Below are 18,006 nucleotides of genomic sequence, written 5' to 3' on the forward strand. Positions count from 1 at the left end.
TGGATACAGAAAATCATAACTTTTTTTTTTTGAGATGAAGTCTTGCTCTGTCTTCCAGGCTGGAGTGCCGGAGCATTATCTTGGCTCACTGCAACCTCCACCTCCCAATTCAAGCGATTCTCCAGCCTCAGCCTCCTGAGTAGCTGGGATTACAGGTGCCCGCCACCATGCCCAGCTAATTTTTGTATTTTGAGTGAAGATGGGGTTTCACCATGTTGGCCAGGTTGGTCCCGAACTCCTGACCTCAGGTGATCAACCCACCTTGGCCTGAGAATCATAATTTAAGGAAGCAGAAACCCAACAGATTATGTGTAATGGCAGTATCAGATGGGGAAAAAAAGAGAAAGGAAGAGAATATTTAAAGCAATAATGACAGAGACATTTCTCCAAATTATTTTCAGGCTACAAACCACAGATTCGGGAAGCTCAAAGAACAGTAAGCAGGATAAATGCCAGAAAATACACATACCGTATTCAAACTTCAAAAAATATTCTCACATCAAATAAAAAAAAAAAAACAAATATAAAGAAACAACTTTGAAAGAAGCCAGAAGACTCAAACACCTTAAATACAGAGGAACAAGGATAAGAATTACATACAATTCATCCTCAGAAACTACGCAAGCAATAAGACTGGAGTGAAATATTTAAAGTGTTTAGATATTTGTTAAAGCCCACCAACCTGGAATTCCGTACTTCGTAAAATTTTCCTTCCAAAGTGAAGAAGATATGAAGACTTTATCAAACAAAATTCAGAGAATGTGTTGCCATCAGACCTATCTTGCAAGAACAAGAAATATTAAAAGACATTCTTTGGAGAGAAGAAAAATGAAATAGGTCAGAAATTTAAATCTACATAAAGCAAGGAAGAGGAGAGGAGACAGCAACTTTGGAAGCCACCCCCCGTAAACACAGGAGGCTTCTATCCTACAATGCCATGTTTTCCTTTCTGCTTGTCCCAGGAGCCACAAGGAGATCTCCAGGCAATCATGAGCTCACCTGTGCTGACATGTGCTTCAACAGGTACAAGCCCCTGAAAGGAATGGTCTCAAGAAACAAATGTTGGCTTTGCAGATTGTGTTCCTCCAACTGCAAATGATTGTAAGAGAACGTCTGGGTACTAAACATGACCGTCTTCAAATAGGCTCAGCCATCACATGAGATTCTGTGCAGGAAGCTGTTCATTTACGGGCTGCTCTTTTAAAATATTTGACTCATCAAACCAAAGGAAGAAATGTAAGAATTATGTCTCATGTATCTATCTCTTCCCAGTGAGTATCCAGGTTTACTTTTCTTTTCTAGAAAAATGCTTTCAAGGAAATAATACACTGGCCTTCAAATTCTATCTCATTTGGTTAATTCAATTCAGCATCTTTTAAGAGGCAGTTACCACACTGGAATCTCACTCTAGGGTCAGTAAGTCTTTGTATTATTACTGCCCATATTTGCTTTCAATCTTTCTATTATTACTGCACATTTTTGCTCTGGCAATTCTTGGTTATGAAGCTAACTTAATAAAATATAACATACGTTTTGATTATATATCAAGCAAACCTGAATATACTATTCACAGTTAAAGATCATAACTACTACTAGATACTAAGAGGGTTCATATATTTTTGTAATGACTGACCATGTCCACCACCACTTCCAGTACGCAAAATAGCATTTTTCAGATAGTTAATGTGCAGTGAAAGATTAAATAAATGAGTGTACATGCATATTTTATTTATATTTAAATGAAAAAAGTACTCATTCTATATTTTTGTCTTATTTGTTAAGTAAACAAAGGCACAAAAATATAATTGTGGTTCAAAAGAAAAAAATACTTGATACAAGATAAAACATGATTCTGGAAAAAGCAAAGAAACAAACGCTCTATATAGAAGTCTGGATTTTTCATTTCTTTAAAATATTTGGGGTTCTTGCAATACTCCTAACAATAATATTTATGTAATGTTTACTATGATCCTGACATTGTTGTAACTTCTTTACATATATTACATAATTTCATCCTTCTAATAATCTAACAATATGAGTACTATTATCAAGCCCTTTCCCTTATGTGGATGGCAATTAACACCTTACAGTTATAAAATGTCTTACAAACATGGATATTAAAGAAATACCCACTGACAGAATTGATTAATTAACAAAACCTAATGCCTTTCTTTGAAATATGTAACAATATAATTGAAATTAACACGATGGGTGTCTAGAACATTGCCATATATGTTGTGAAGTTTCTAAGAAGAAAAATTATTTAAATATCAGTTTGAAAACAGTAACTATAACAATCCATAGTCACCAACAGAAATTATCACCAAAATTTATGTTTTCAGAATTTGAATATATACACGGTATAGTTTTAGATAATTTCAATTTTAGGATGAATCAAATTGTAATACTGAAATCTTGTACCATGATGAATTCCTTCTTAAACTGCATTATAAAAACAAACGTTTATTGGTAGATACTCCATTCTCTATCACAGTACATCCAATCTTTGATTTTCATCTTTGGAAAAATTATATTACGAAACGACGGGCTCTGATTAATGGAATAAAGTATCTTTCTACAGAGTTTAATTGTAATCTATGCTTCTTCTATTATAAAAATAAAAATCATTAGTTGTTAGGTTTACTTACAGCTTTTATTTACACATGAGTAACATGTTTTCTTATTTTCCTAACTCTGATGGTTAATTTTATGTATCAACATGCTAGGCAAAAGATAACTGCTATAACGTTATTTCCAGATAACTGTTAAAACATTATTTCCAGGTGTGTGAGTAAAGATGTTTCTGGAAGAGCTTAGTATTTGAATCAACAGATTAATTAAAGAGTATCTGCCCTCCCTCACTAATGTAACTTGGCCTCATACAATCCACTGAAATGGAGACAGAATGAAAAAGATGTAGGAAGGACAAATTTGCTCCCTCTTCTTAAGCCAGGACATCCGTCTTCTCCTGCCTTTAAAAATCAGAGCTCCTGGTTCTTGGGTCTTCTGACTTGGGAACTGACATCAGTACCCACTCCCCAGGCCTTTGGACTAGGACTAAATTACGCCACCAACTTTCCTTGTTCTTCAGTTGGTAGATCATGGAACTTCATGTCCTCCATAATCATGTGAGCCAATTCCCAAAATAAATCTCAGTATCTCTCTCATTAGGTAGAAAAATAGATACAGATACATCTCCTATTGGTTCTCTTTCTCTAAAGAACCATGACTAATACATGAAGTATTTCAGGGTAAGTTTCCTAATACCAATTCACTATGGCCAACAGATAGGATCACATATCTTGTACTACATTGCATTGCTGAAGCCCTAGTGATCATCTAAGTCAGAGCACACAAAAATTATCTATAAAATATGATATTCAAAACCAATATTCAGTATTAGAGAAACACAAAGTTATCTACTCTCCAACTGTCATTAAAATAAAATGTGATGTAATATCCAACAGCACTTTTGTTTTCCTAACACTCAATTTTGTCTTAATGTTTAAGTAACAGGTACTCCACTGTTGAAAATGGTATTTGATTTTGTATACTATAGTGGACATATCTAAGCCCAATACAACTATGTAACAAAGATCTCATCCACCATGTACACATTAAACATAGGTTTTAAAAGTTATCTTACTGATGCAGAGATATGCACTATCTACCTCAACTTAGTGAAATTCTAAGTCTTGCAAAACATGGTTTAGCCTATGATTACAGGTCCTATTTCTCACTATATACCTCCACTCCAGTCAAATGATTTCCACTGCATCCCTACAGGCCAAATGATTCTCAACATTCCTAAAACTTGATACATACATGAAATAATTCTGTACCTTTGCTCAAGCCACTCCCTTCACCTAGAAGTTGCCTTCTCCCTTTTTTCAAGCCCATATGCGATTCCTTCACAGTTTTTTTTTTTTTGAAAGAGCTGACATGCAACTTCTTATTCCCAATTTTCCCTGACCAGAATTAACCTCTCCTTTTATTATTATTTCACAAAACATTACTCAGAACAACCTGAAGACACATTCTTCGGTCTAGTGATTCTGTATAATTATCGTTGTGCTTCAATACCCCTTGAGGGTAGAAAAATCAGTCTTAGGCACAACAACAGGGTATTTGGCATAGAGGAACATAAAACAGAAGTTTGTTAAATTGAATTCAGGACAATGATTAAAAGAAAAAGTATATGTTGACACAAACGAATTGATAAGTAAGTGTTTTAGGAAATTCATAATTCTCTTTTCATTTCTGTAAGCCTAAAACGTTATTTGTTCAGACTACTCATCCTTTTTCCATAATTACTAACCAGGGATGCTCAATTTCCTACTGAAATGACTATTTATTGGTCTGTTCACAGGCACACTCTGAATGCCTAATTCTGTAACTATATAAGCATGATATTACTAGTGGAAAGATGATTTTAAGTAAAAAAAAAAAAATTATGGAATCTACGATTAAATTTCCTGTATTTTATGTAGCACATTATACAATTTCAAAATGTATAAATTCTTTACAGGAAGAGCTTTTTTTTTCAATTAAAAAGTTATTCCTTAGAAATACATTATTTCTAGTACCAAATAGAGTTTACATCGTATATTGCCAATTATATTGTCTACATGTCTCTTCCACCCATGACATATTTGTAAAATCAACTGAATTAGTGTCTATGTAAAAATGTAATTGTTAAAATGGTCAATCAAATTAGCATGGGTCAGTGAAACTGAGTACCTGAAAACTTTATATGACTTCAATTAGATATAATTACAATTTTAATGTATGGATATAAATGCTAGTTTACATGTTATAAACTGATTAATGGTTCTGGTGGCTTTTAAATACTGTAACCTGTATTGATATCTGGATTATTTTCATTCTTGATATTTTCAGTAGCCTCTTTTAAAAGTTCTTCACCCTTACTGAATAATTCCTTATTTTAACCTATAAATAGCATTAAGTAAAGCTCCATTACTACCAGTAATCTATCCTCTTCATTAAAAAAGAAAAAAAATAATTGCACATTTTTAAAAACTTATTTATACTATCAATCTATTCTACTGTTCATAAGATTACACACACACACACACACAGAGTCACACACACACAGTCACACACACACACACATATATGAAAAGTATTTTAGAAAAGTTTCATTCATTTCTTGAAAGTGACAAACATGACCCACTTAATATACTCAACAATACTAATGTTTGTTCATTTTAATGGAAATAAGAGAATAAACATAAAAGCATAACCCTAGTTTAAGATATTTACCTCTGAAAGTTTGATGAGAGCTCTAGTAGAATAAACAAAAATTTAAGAAAAATAAACTCACAGTATATAAAACTTACTAATCTAAAGAAGCAAATGGGCTGTTAGAGAGGAAGATTTAACTCTTCATAGGATATTTTAGTTGAAAATACACACTTAGTGAATAACTGTTGTTGTAAAATGTCAAATTCAAACAGCAATATGTTAAAGATTCCAAAAGAATACAACATATTTGGATCAATTTTTCCTTGAGACTTAAATGTGAAGATATAATAGAAGAAGCAATGTGAAAATGTCAACAAAGAATGTGATTAATAAAACTACTATTTCTAAGGAAAAAAAGGAAAGCTAACCCAAGTGTATCTGAAAACATGTGACTGCTTCTATCATTCAATATTTTGATTAACTAGACAAAAATCAAAGCAAAATGCTTTACAAACCACTTTTATTTTAGCTTAGTATGAAAACAAGTAGACATATACTGTAATGTGAAAATGATGCAAAATATATAAAAATATACAAAAAGTCAAGTACAACCATAGCTAAAATGTTGGTCCATGAAACACTATATTTTGCAAATTACACATCCTTACAAGCATTTAAATACAACTATTTCAGTTAACAAAAACCTAATCACCTTGTATCTTTTTACCAACTTCAAAAATGCATAATATTTTAGTAGACTTGTATTTTGTATTAAAAACCAAATTGTTAATATTTGCACAATCCATTTATACTGTGGTAGTTTAAAGTTTATGCACAAATACTCATTGAGGGTATCAAATGTAACATAAATATAACATACATAAACTTATACATAGAAATTTATATTTAAGGAAAATATTTATATGGGAGATATTCTAATGTTACTATGTATAAACACAGCATTAAAGAATAATTACTAATTTAAGAGAAAGGAAGGATCTTTACATATCATTCCCACTGATTACCAGTTCTAACTGTATTTCAACCTTCTGTATGGGATTTGTTATATGTCAAAATTCATAACAAGTAGGCCACAAATTTCACTGTTCCATCAATTGTTAGGAGATCTGAAAAATCTAACAATGATGGTGATTTTTCAAAGATATTTAAACTTACCCCATTTAATGGATATGTTTTCCATCCTAGTTCTCCCAGCACAGTTGTTGTATCAAGCAACACGACTGGAATTAAATAGAAAATAAAAATTCCATGAATTTCTCAACTAATGCAAAAATATATTAAATTATTAAAGTTATTTAAATCATTAATGTCAATTATGCTTACTATTATTCACTGAATTAAGTTTAATGAGTTATCTTACTTCAGAAATTATTTATGTATTAAATAATATAAAATAGTATTAAGTAATGATAAAATGCATAAAGTATTTAGAAATTAAACTACGTATATTTTTGTTAAACAATGCTAAATGAAATTATTAAACAGAATTAAGTCATTTTTAATAGCAGATGTTTGAAACTGATAAAATAACTACTTTGCTTTTCCCCTACTTTCATATAGTCTTTATACACCACATTCAGTAAGAAAATCCTGTATTAAAGCAGACTTAAATGTGTAAAAAATTCTCTTTTTGTGTTATTAAATGTCCTTATAATCAGTAAAATATTAAAAAATCATTTTGAAAAATCTTACAATCTTTAAAGCATTGACTGCATTATTATTATATATACTAGGTAGCTTACTTATGGCTAAAGGGTGTGAAACCAAATGTAAAAACCATCCATCTCTTTTCCTGACCAAAGGTAATCCATAATGTGGTCAAAAAAGCAGACACGTAAACACATAATAACATTTTCTGTTAAATTATAAAAGTGAAGACTGTACTAACACCCTAGCAATTAAGTTAGCCTAAGTTGGGTTGGCGGTTCTGGAAGAACTTCGCAAAGGGGATCCAATTTGAACTGGTCTAGGATGAGGGGGTTTCAATCAGATATATGATTTTTGTTTTATTTTAGAATACTTTCTATAAACTAACTGAAATATGACTAAATCAGTTCTCAGTTGTAGGCGTGGAGACTATTTGGGGGAGGTTAGGTGATAGAAATGATGGGGAAAGACAGATGGAGATCAACCAAGGAGGGTTTTTGTAGTGTTTCTGACAGGTAAATGTGTAGAGCTCATGACTCAGCAGATATTTACTTTTAACTACTACCTCCTAGGCCTCCAGATGTCAGCAGGATATGGACCTAACTCTGAGAAACAATGCTTTGGTATCTCATCATTAATTCTGGTTTTTCATCTTGCCAAGGAAGTGGAATACCTTTTTCCTCTTTTTTTCTTCTTTTTTTTTTAAGAGACAGGTCTTGTTCTGATGCTCAGGATGGAGTTCAGCGGCACAATCATAGATCATTGAAGCTTTGAACTCCTAGGCTCAAGGCGATCCTCCTGCTGCAGCCTTCTGAGTAGCTAGGACTACAGGCATGCACCACTGTGCCCAGCTAATTTTTTCATTTGATGCAGAGAGAAGGTCTTACTATGCTATGCAGATAGGTCTCAAATTCCTGGCCTCCAGTGATCCTTCCACCTTGGCCTCCCAACGTGCTGGGATTACAGGCGTGAGCCAAGGCATCCAGTTGAGGGTTTCTCATTTATAATTTTAAAAAATGCAATTGTGAGTATGTTATTTGGCATCCGCCATTTGGTGTCTAAGGATTCCGAAGTTTTACTTAGGTGAACCACTGTGATAAATTTTATTGATACATTTTAAAATATGAAAGTATCCTTAAATTCCTAGGTTAAACTCTGCTTACTCATTGCAGAATATTCCTTTAGTATTGTTAAAATCTATTAACTAAACATACATTTGTAAAACTAAGCCATAATTTTTAATTAATTTTTATTGTGAAAAATTTTCAAACACCTTTTGAAGTAGAAAAAAATAGCACAATGAACCCTCACATACTCTTCACTCAGGTTCAATAATTAGCAATTAATGTCCAATCTTGTCTCATCTATACATTTTTAACTACTTCCCCACTGCAAGATTTATTTGAAGTAAATTTCAGGAATTATATCATTTCACCTGTATAAAAATTCAACATGTATTTGTAAAATACTCTTTTAATATACCTATAATACCTTAATTCATTAATATAAAAAAAATTCCTTAATGCAATGAAATATCTAGACAGTGTTCAATATTCTTTATTGTCTCAATTTATTTGAAAAAGAAACAGATTCAAGTAAGTGCTAATAAGTTAGGTGGCATTCCTGTTTAAGTGTTTTTTTTTTAATCTATAAATTTCCCCACTTTTTATCAGTTAGATTTATTAAAATTTGTTTGGCTTACAACAAATCCATCCTCTTCAAATGTACATTTCTGTAAATCATGACAAACTCCTACAGCCATGTAACCACATCTACAATCAAGCTAGAGAATATGGCCTTTACCCTTCCAAAATTTCTTGTGGCCCTTTATAAGGAATCCCTTTCCTATCCTCTGGCAACCACTAATCTGATCTCCTTTCCTGTAGCTTTGCCTTTTCCAGAGTGTCAAATAAATGAAATCATATAGCATGTAGCCTTTTGAGCCTGGTTTCCCTACTTCGCATATGCATTTGAGATACATCTATGTCACTGCTTGTTTCAACTGTTCCTTGTTATTGCTGAAAACAATTCCACTGTATGGAATTCCCTAGCTGAAGGACGTGGGGCTATTTCCAGTTAAGAATATTATGTATAGGTCACTCCAAGCTTTCCTATATAGATTTTTTGTATGAACCTATGCTTTTATTTCTCCAGGGTTAATAACTAGGAGTAGGATTGGTGGGTTATACAGAAAATGTGTGTTTTTTAAATAGACTATCCATCTGGATTCCAAAACTGCTGTGAAATTTCAGATTCTCAGTAGGGAAACGTATGGTTTTCCCATTCCTGTACATACCAGGACTTGATTTTGTCCAGTTTTTAAAAGTCATTCTATCAGGTGTGCAACAGTATCTCATTATTGTTTTAATATATACTTCACTAAATGGATAGAAACATCAGTATTTCTTTTGGTGATTTTTAAATGTTTGTAAGTTTAATTCTAATTTTCTCATCAAAGAGTTCTGCAGAAAATTCACTGGTACAGCCTACAAATCACAATATTCAAATCAAGGGGTTCAATGGAGCTAAGTGTCTAAAAATCTCTAAAGCGTATTGAAATCGATCAACAGCTATTTCCTTTTTATAAGTTTTATATAGGAATTATGACCAGTAAGTTAATTCATTTAATTATTATTGTTTCTAAAACATATTAAGGCTGCTTTGTTCTCAGTATTCATAATTGTAAACTGTGAAGTATATTCACAAATAAAAAAGAAAAATATGAATGTACCTATTACAGTGCAAATGCTTAGGAAACATTTTTTATTGTTGTTTCTTAGTATCTTCCAGAAAAAAGATTTACCTAACTGCTTTATTTCATTAAATTGCAATCATACCTCTTAAAAATTCTTAAAAATAGTAAGATTCCAAATTTGCATTTCAGACAGGTGAATGATACTTTAATATCAAAATAAAATTCAGAATTTTGGATATATGTGATAAATATTTTAATTTTATCATTTGTTTCACATACAAAAAAAACCCCACAAATTCAGGTTTTTCAGGCACACTAATTACATTGAACCCAGCAAGGTGAGAGCTCCTCCTGCTGGCTCCAAACAAAAGTTATCTAGACCCTACCAGAGAGCAAAATCACTGTAAACTCAGTAGGAGGAAAAAAAATTACATCGGCATTAGCATCGGTAAAAAAGTCAATACTTTTCCATTTTTAATATAATAGCTATGTTTAAATAGGAAGATTAACACCTATTATTTATGTAAAGAGTATAAATGAAACTACAATTATTTGTTCATAGCATAATAAATGAGAAACTGAATAAAAAAAATAGCCTGGGGTCATCAAAATAAAGTTCTGAAAATACAAGTTTTGTTTTGTAAGCAACATAATGCATACGACATGTCTGTATAACTGCATACAATTTTCCTATTAACTTTTAGAAAAAAACTTCCAGCATATTGTATTTCTTTCTGAATGTGTCCTTTAGTGTATTAGAGTTGCCTTTATTCATGCTTTTGAAAATTATAAGAAAATGTCATTGTGTTTTAAAAGAAAATATCTGGATTAAATATGAAAGTTATTATTACCTAAGAACAAAAAACTAAATATTAATTTATTGTCTTTAAATATTTTATCAAGTCTTTACTACATCATTTTAGTAAATCTAAAAGGTATTAGTTTAAAAACAATCAGCATATTGATTTATAGTATATCATAGAAGATCATCTTTATTCAAACAGCACAGTAAGAAAAAGATGAGATTTTATTCATAAATCACTTTGAAAAATTAAACAAGGACGAGATAAATCAAGCCACTAAGAAAGTAGCTATTCTTTTAGGATAATTTTGTTGTAAAAATTTAAGTCAATGTCATGTAAATTGAGTCCAAAGATTTATCAATATGTTTTAAAGTTCAGACAATCATAAATACATGTTTCAGAACTTTGTCTAACAAACCTTATGAAAAATAAAGTAAGGGGTTTCTTCCTAGAATCATTCAATTTAGAAACTTTAAGGTCCAGCTTAAAGGTTCTAAGTTACTAAGTCACTCAGTAACAACACATCAGCAGAAGTTTATGATCGTTCTATGTTCCACTAACTGTTAACACTCTACTAGATGTTTTTTCCCATCTGAAAAAACACAAGTAAACAAAGTTTCAGATACAATCAGAGAATACTTCAAATTACAGATATATAAACAAACATGTACCTTTCTATATTACACTTTAGAAGCAGTCCATTTGAATATAATAATGTTTAAATGCTTTAAACTGATATTTAGATTATCAAATTAATCCAGTTTTAACATCACTGCATATTTCTGAAAGATAAGAACCAAAAATTTTTACTTTCGGATATACATAATATGGGGATCTACCCTCACATAGAGTTGCAACCATATTTAAATCTGAAAAAAAAACGAACATAGATTGCTTTAAATAGACACTGAATTATGTTGACTCCTGATATGGTCCTCTCTGTATTGGGAATATTTTACGGAAAAATTTTCTAGAGAGGATCATACTTTCTTAAAAACAACGAAGCTACTTTTATCTAGAACCTGAGATCAATTATTTGTTCATTAGGTGTACTTACAACATTTTGTTTTGTTGTGGTGGTTATTCTTATTTTTTGTCGTTTTTGCTTGTTTCCTTGTTTTTAACATAGAGAGCATTCATTATTAATTTTATCTATCCCTTCAGTTACATCTGAGATTGAAAATTTGATTTTTAAGTATAAGGTAATGTGAAAATAGTGAGGTTAACTTTTTCTAATTAGAGAATAAAATCAAGTTTAGAACTTTTGAACTTACACCTTTCATTTTTCTACTCTGCTAGAGAGTTTGTTTTTCAGAAAACATTCAAATATCTCTGTCCCTTCTTAAAACTAGATAATTCCCTTAGTTATCTAAAATAAGCTACAAAAATCAAAAATTATTTTTCTTCACTGTTATCTGGAATAGAAAAAAAAAGGACAAAACACTGAAGCTATATAATTTTCTTTCTAATTAAATTACTTTCAGGATAAATCAAGTGAAGCAGTTTGCTATTACTTAGAAAGCAAGTTATACTCTAGAGCAAGAACTATATTTCACTCACTCCAAGAACCTCCAGATCCTTATCCTGACTGACAGAGCTATATTTGCTTCAGCCTTATCATCATTCCTAAAACCTGCTATTACCAGCACTTACCACAGAGACCAAAGGATAACTCAGGTGTGGATGTGATCTATCACAAGGTCACCAAACTACAGGTTCCCTCCTGGGCTCCTGAGCAAGGTCATTGAGATTTATTAATGAGTTATCTCAAAAGACGCTTTCCTATAAAACTGCTCTGTTATCTCTGTGGTTAAAAATGAGTAAAAGAAAATTTGACATGTCCCTAATTAACAGCATTAGATGCTTCCTCTATTTTGACATCTTCAGCATTTTGTAAGCAAATTCAGTTGAGACCTATATGATTTACATTTGTCTCAATTACTCAGGGATTAAATAGGTAGAAAATACTATTTGGCTGTAGTCTTAGATTTTCTAGTCTTGTATTAATAAATGTTGTGAGTCTCTCATCTCTCACAAAGAAGTGCCCCATTTAGCTGAAACCATTGAACATGTTCCCCATTGCTTACATAGCATCAAACATGTGTCTTGCCTTTCTAGTTCTAACCTTTCTTATGTTCCCACTTGTCTTCTATGGGCTTTGGACATTTTCCAATTTTTTGAAGAATATTATGAAACTTAAGGTCTGAAATACACTTAAATCATTGGTTTAACGGTCCTGATAAAAGAGATTATAACTACTTACTTGAAAGTTATATCTACAATATAATGGCCATCTCAATGCAAAACCATTTCTATATACTGGAAGAAAGGTCTAAAAGAAACTACTGAAACCCTTACTTTAAAAAAAAAATAACAGTGGCTTTATGTTGAAAAGGAAAAAAAAAAATCTGTGAAAGAAAATTTGAGAATTAAAATTTAGTCTTTTTTCTTGAAGATGGAAAAATTTTTCTTCCTGCGGTTTTGTTTGTTCTCTCCATTACACTTACATGGACATAATGAAAATAGATGTTAACTTCCCTAACTAGGACCTCAGCGGTCAAGAAATGTTACCTGATTTTACATTATACATTTTGACATTATTTCAACAAACATTTATTGAGTCTCTGTTACATTTAAGACTCTATATATTGGAAACTATAGGATATAGAAAGTCTGTAAGTTACAATGCCTACCTTCAAGGTATACCAGTTTTCTACTTTATGACTTTCGCTACTAGGATTTTTGTGTCAACTCACATGCCATAGTTTATTCAAACACATATATAGCAGAACAGATTAAAATGCCCTCATTTAGAAGGTGCAGACAAAAAATGACTGCAGCTATTTAGTAGACTGTGTAGAATTAAATTGCTCTTCTAAAAGGTCAGACATCCCATATCACATCTTCAAAATCACCATCAAAATTGTCAGTAATTGTACCACTTATCGCACTTTTCATAGATGTGCCAAGGACTAAATGCATCGCAGTAGACAACAGAAAGGGAAATAATTTCCTACCTGTAGATACTCTCCAAAACAATCCCAAATACAGGAAATGTCTGCCAAATTTGTCCAAAGAGATATTGTTTTACATAGAGTGGGAGATGTTTTAAAAACGAATTAAACAAGCGTAGGCAACATACCAACAAGACCCTATCTCTACAAATTAAAAATTAAAAAATCAAAATTAGCCAGGTGTGACTGTGTGTGCCTGTAGTCCCCATTATTCAGGAGGCTGAGATGAGAGTTATTGCTTGAACCCAGGAGTTCTAGGCTGCAGCAAGCCACTATTGCACCACTACACTCCAGTCTGAATGACAGAACAAGACCTTGTCTCAAAAATAAATAAATAATTAATTAATTAAGCATTATCAGAGGTAAACACTTTTGTAACCTAACCTTTAGTCATCAGAAATAAGACATCATCAGATAAAAATTTTAATTGTGTTGCCATAATTTTGAAACAAATACATATTAAACAACTTGAAAATGACAGAATTCTTTTGTCCATTGAAATTATAGCCAAATCAAGACAGCACAATTATAACCATTACTTTAACATGTGTGTGAGTGTGAGTGTGTGTGTTGGGGGGGGGGTGTTTGTGGGTGTGTATCTTCCAAAGAAAATGAATAAATGAGGTAATCGAAAGGGAGCATGGGCAGGAAATGCATGTCTTAGAAAAGAACATTCTTAACCAACTGTTGGAAAAGCAGTATAGTATAAGCAGGAAGGCAGGTGCCGGATGAAATTTAAATGGCCACTGTACTTGGTTTGTGACGGCAAAAGTCAAGGGCTATTTACATATGATCTTTCTGAGATGTAGTTAAGAGGCAAAGTGGTCTCTGGAAAAAAATAAAATCAAAGTGGGCATTTGTTTTGAGCCCAGAATGAGTTCTGAGAAGACACACATTTGTATCTTTTGGAATCATCTTCTCTGTTCCCTGTTGGCCCCAAACCCTGAAGCACTGACTGCCCTCACACTGCTCACTCTCCGTCCAAACCCTGGACATCTATCCCCATCTCTGACTGTGTGCAGTGTTCAAATTATCCCCCCTATTATCTGATAACCAACATCCATCGTATGAAGAAAACAATTTAACTAAAATAGCATACAAATGTGTTTATGAAATATCATTTCCTCTCTTCCCTTTTGCGTTATTTATTTATCCAAGTTAAATTTGAATTGATTATAGCACCTTTCAGGTAACACTGACTTGGGACTTTTCATGGCATACCTAATATCACGACACACAAGCAATTTTTCACATTAATATATTGGAAGAGACTTCCTAAATCTCCAACTTGTATCATGTCCCAAGAAATTTAACCATTGTTTAGGTTACATACTTTCCTATCTACTTCGTGGGTTCTCTACTTTGCTTTAATACTGTATGCTTGGCCAAGCTGTATTTCTTATCCTACTAATTGCTGGGTGTTGCTCTAACCTAAACCATGTAATCCTCTAACCGTAGTATCAACCCTAGCTCTCAATAAACTATGATCTTCTTAGCCACCCTACTAGGGTAGCATGGCTACTCTATATATGACAATAAGAGTAACACACAAAAGTTTGCTTGCTGTGTCATGGGTCATGATTGCCTCCTCTTCAACTTTTGAATCTCTCTTGTTAATTAATCCACTTCACGAGTATTCAAGAGAAATCTAAGAACAATGGTGTTTTTTTTCTTGGATTCCCCCACCCCGTTTCTCCAGCTGATTTCTGAATTATCTATACTCTAGTTCCTTTAGATGATAAAAAAGGCAGAGCTGAACTGCCAATATTCTACAAGCAGCTAACTAAATTCTATTAACAAACATTCAGATTTCACAGTAACCTGCTCACAAAACATGGTTATTGGGTCATTAAACCAGATACAATAATATACATTCTGGGGAGATGCTACAAAAAATAATTTAAATGAAAACGTTATTTTCTAATCATTTTACCATGATTTCAACATCTTTGACTGCCTAAAAATTATGTGTTGTCATCTGTATAGCTAAATTGGATTGTAGTAGTTTAGTAAGTAACATTGACTGTAGAACAGAGTAGTCTATAATGAGAGAAATGGGCAGGAAAAACATGAAGACTTTAAAAAAAAATATTAAGACAACCAGTTGTCATATCATTTACACATTAAACAGCTTTTTGCACAATTATTTGATAAATAAAATCATGAGAATTATGTAGGACAAGTTCCTACTGGAAACTATTGAGGAAATGTCACAGTGAATGTGATGCCAAATTTAGAGACATATGAACTGTAAGGCAGCTAATCTTTTTTGGCATATTTCTGTATTGCAGAGGAGTCAGGAGGAGGAATGGTTCATAAATGAAACATTTACAAATGTGACCCATGCCAAGAGCAGCATGGCTTCAATATTGAGAAAAGAATGACAGATGGAAGCTTTATGGTTGGCATAAACTATAAAATACAATAAATGCATTATTATCATTACCCTGTAGGGAAGCAAATCATTAAGTACTATTGTCAAATTGTTTATCATCAGAACTTTCTGCAATAAAGTAAATGCAAAAGGAATGATAATGACATTTTAACATGTAGGCAAATGGAAAATATTTTATTCAATATGGGTTCCCCAAGTATAATTAAGCATAAGAAAGCAAATGTAGGCTTTCATAAGACATTGATCAGTTTTCTTAACTTACTGACTACCCAAGATATAGATTATGGCAAAGAAATCTATAATGTTCAGAAACTATTAATATTTTGATGACTAAGTGAAATAATCAGGTTCAAAATTCTATCCTCAGCTTTTGTGACTGAAAAGATTAATACTTATCTTTCCGAAGAGGCATGATCATATTTTAAGAGACTGGTTCTTGTTAATCAGGCATACAGGAGACTCATTTATAAATGAGATTGATTTATTCACTGATGATTTAACTCCCCAGGGAATGTCCTTCCCTGCAGGTAAATACATTCAAAAGACCAAATTACAGATAAAGATTTCTTAGAGAGTACTAAATTACTAGAAAGGAGTGACCCTGTTTTACTTTTTAAAAATCCTCCAGATCTATTTCCACTTAATAAATGAATGATTGTACCTACCCATTTTAAAGCTGTTAAATTTGAACAGTGCTGAAGAAACACAGATAAATTTTTTATTTACAGGAATTATTTTTCGAATACAGGTATTGCCAACTATAACACTAGTATTTCAGACACTATTTACAAAATATGTAATACTTCCCATAGTTATTGTCTATCCTTTATTGGCTAAATTTTAGAAGGCCTAGTTTTATTTATTTATTTATTTATTTATTTATTTATTTATTTATTTGAGACGGAGTCTTGCTCTGTTGCCCAGGCTGGAGTGCAGTGGCGTGATCTCCGCTCACTGCAAGCTCTGCCTCCCAGGTTCACGCCATTCTCTAGCCTCAGCCTCCCAAGTAGCTGAGACTACAGGCGCCCGCCACCATGCCCGGCTAATTTTTTGTATTTTTAGTAGAGACGGGGTTTCACCATGTTAGCCAGGATGGTCTCGATCTCCTGACGTGATCCACCCGCCTCGGCCTCCCAAAGTACTGGGATTACAGGCATGAGCCACCGCGCCCAGCCAAGTTTTAATTTTTTGGAAAGAAAAATAGTTCTATCTGTACATTCACTTGATTTATAAACCAACATTTTTTCCCAAAGTTTCTTACATGTGAGTAAAATTCTGATTCTATAGATTGATTTTATTTTCAAATAAGGACAATGACATTTGCTGACCATGACTCATGATTTGGGGAAGAAGCTAAAATTTTAGGCATAGAGTCCAATATTAGTTGGCCAGGTTGCTTCTGTCATAAACTGCCTTTTTTTATTTTTTTTAATTTATGAGACAAGGTCTCCTCTGTCACTCCCGCTGAAGGGCAGCAGCATGATCTCTGCTCACTGCAAACTCCACCTCCCCTGCTCAAGTGATTCTCCTGCCTCAGTTTCCCAAGTAGCTGGGAGTACAGAAGTGCACCACCACGCTCGGTTCATTTTTGTACTTTTTTCTACAGATGAGGTTTCCCCATGTTACACAGGCTAATTTCGAACTCCTAGGCTCAAGTGATCTTGAGCCACCTTGGCCTTGACCTTATGCAACCCTGGCCTCCCAAAGTGCTGTGATTACAGGTGAGAGCCACCCAGGGCCAGCTTTAACTTGTCTTTAACAGAGGTAAATATACTGCAGTTCTAATTTTTACTGATGAAGAACAGTAAGAGTTGTATAGACTTACAACCATTGATTTATCAATGAAAATAGTTTCTGTGTAAATTATCTTAATATTTTTATTCTACTTCAGTTCATATTTCATCATATTCCATAAAGCTGCCATATTTTGAAAAATGCAAAATTATATGTTCTTCAGGAATCTCTTCTGTATTTTCTCTGTTTTTTCACTTTTCAAAGAAAATTTATCAGTTTAGGGATTTCCACTATTATTTTAATGCTGTCAACCTCCAAAACAGTATCTGCAGCATAAATTTCCTCTATGCTTCAGACACAATTCAGAGGCCTCTCAAATGTAACATGTTCACATCTGAACTCACTGTTTTCTCATTAAATAGGCACCACCTCCTGAATTCTCTGTTTCAGTAATTTTTACCTAGCATCTGCCCAAGTACACAAATTGTGAAC

At 32.7% G+C, this 18,006-nt stretch overlaps 1 protein-coding gene across 1 annotated transcript in view; it reads right to left on the bottom strand.

The window, feature by feature from the left end:
- The window catches only part of EPHA6 (EPH receptor A6), a 927,196-nt gene that overhangs the window by 866,958 nt on the left and 42,232 nt on the right, over window positions 1-18,006 (bottom strand). The window contains exon 2 of the mRNA XM_015129296.3: window positions 6,382-6,446. Within this exon, the coding sequence (XP_014984782.2) occupies window positions 6,382-6,446 (65 nt within the window). The remainder of the gene's footprint in view (window positions 1-6,381; window positions 6,447-18,006) is intronic.

The sequence above is a fragment of the Macaca mulatta genome, chromosome 2, assembly GCF_049350105.2.
Source record: "Macaca mulatta isolate MMU2019108-1 chromosome 2, T2T-MMU8v2.0, whole genome shotgun sequence".
Classification (NCBI taxonomy): Eukaryota; Metazoa; Chordata; class Mammalia; order Primates; family Cercopithecidae; genus Macaca; species Macaca mulatta.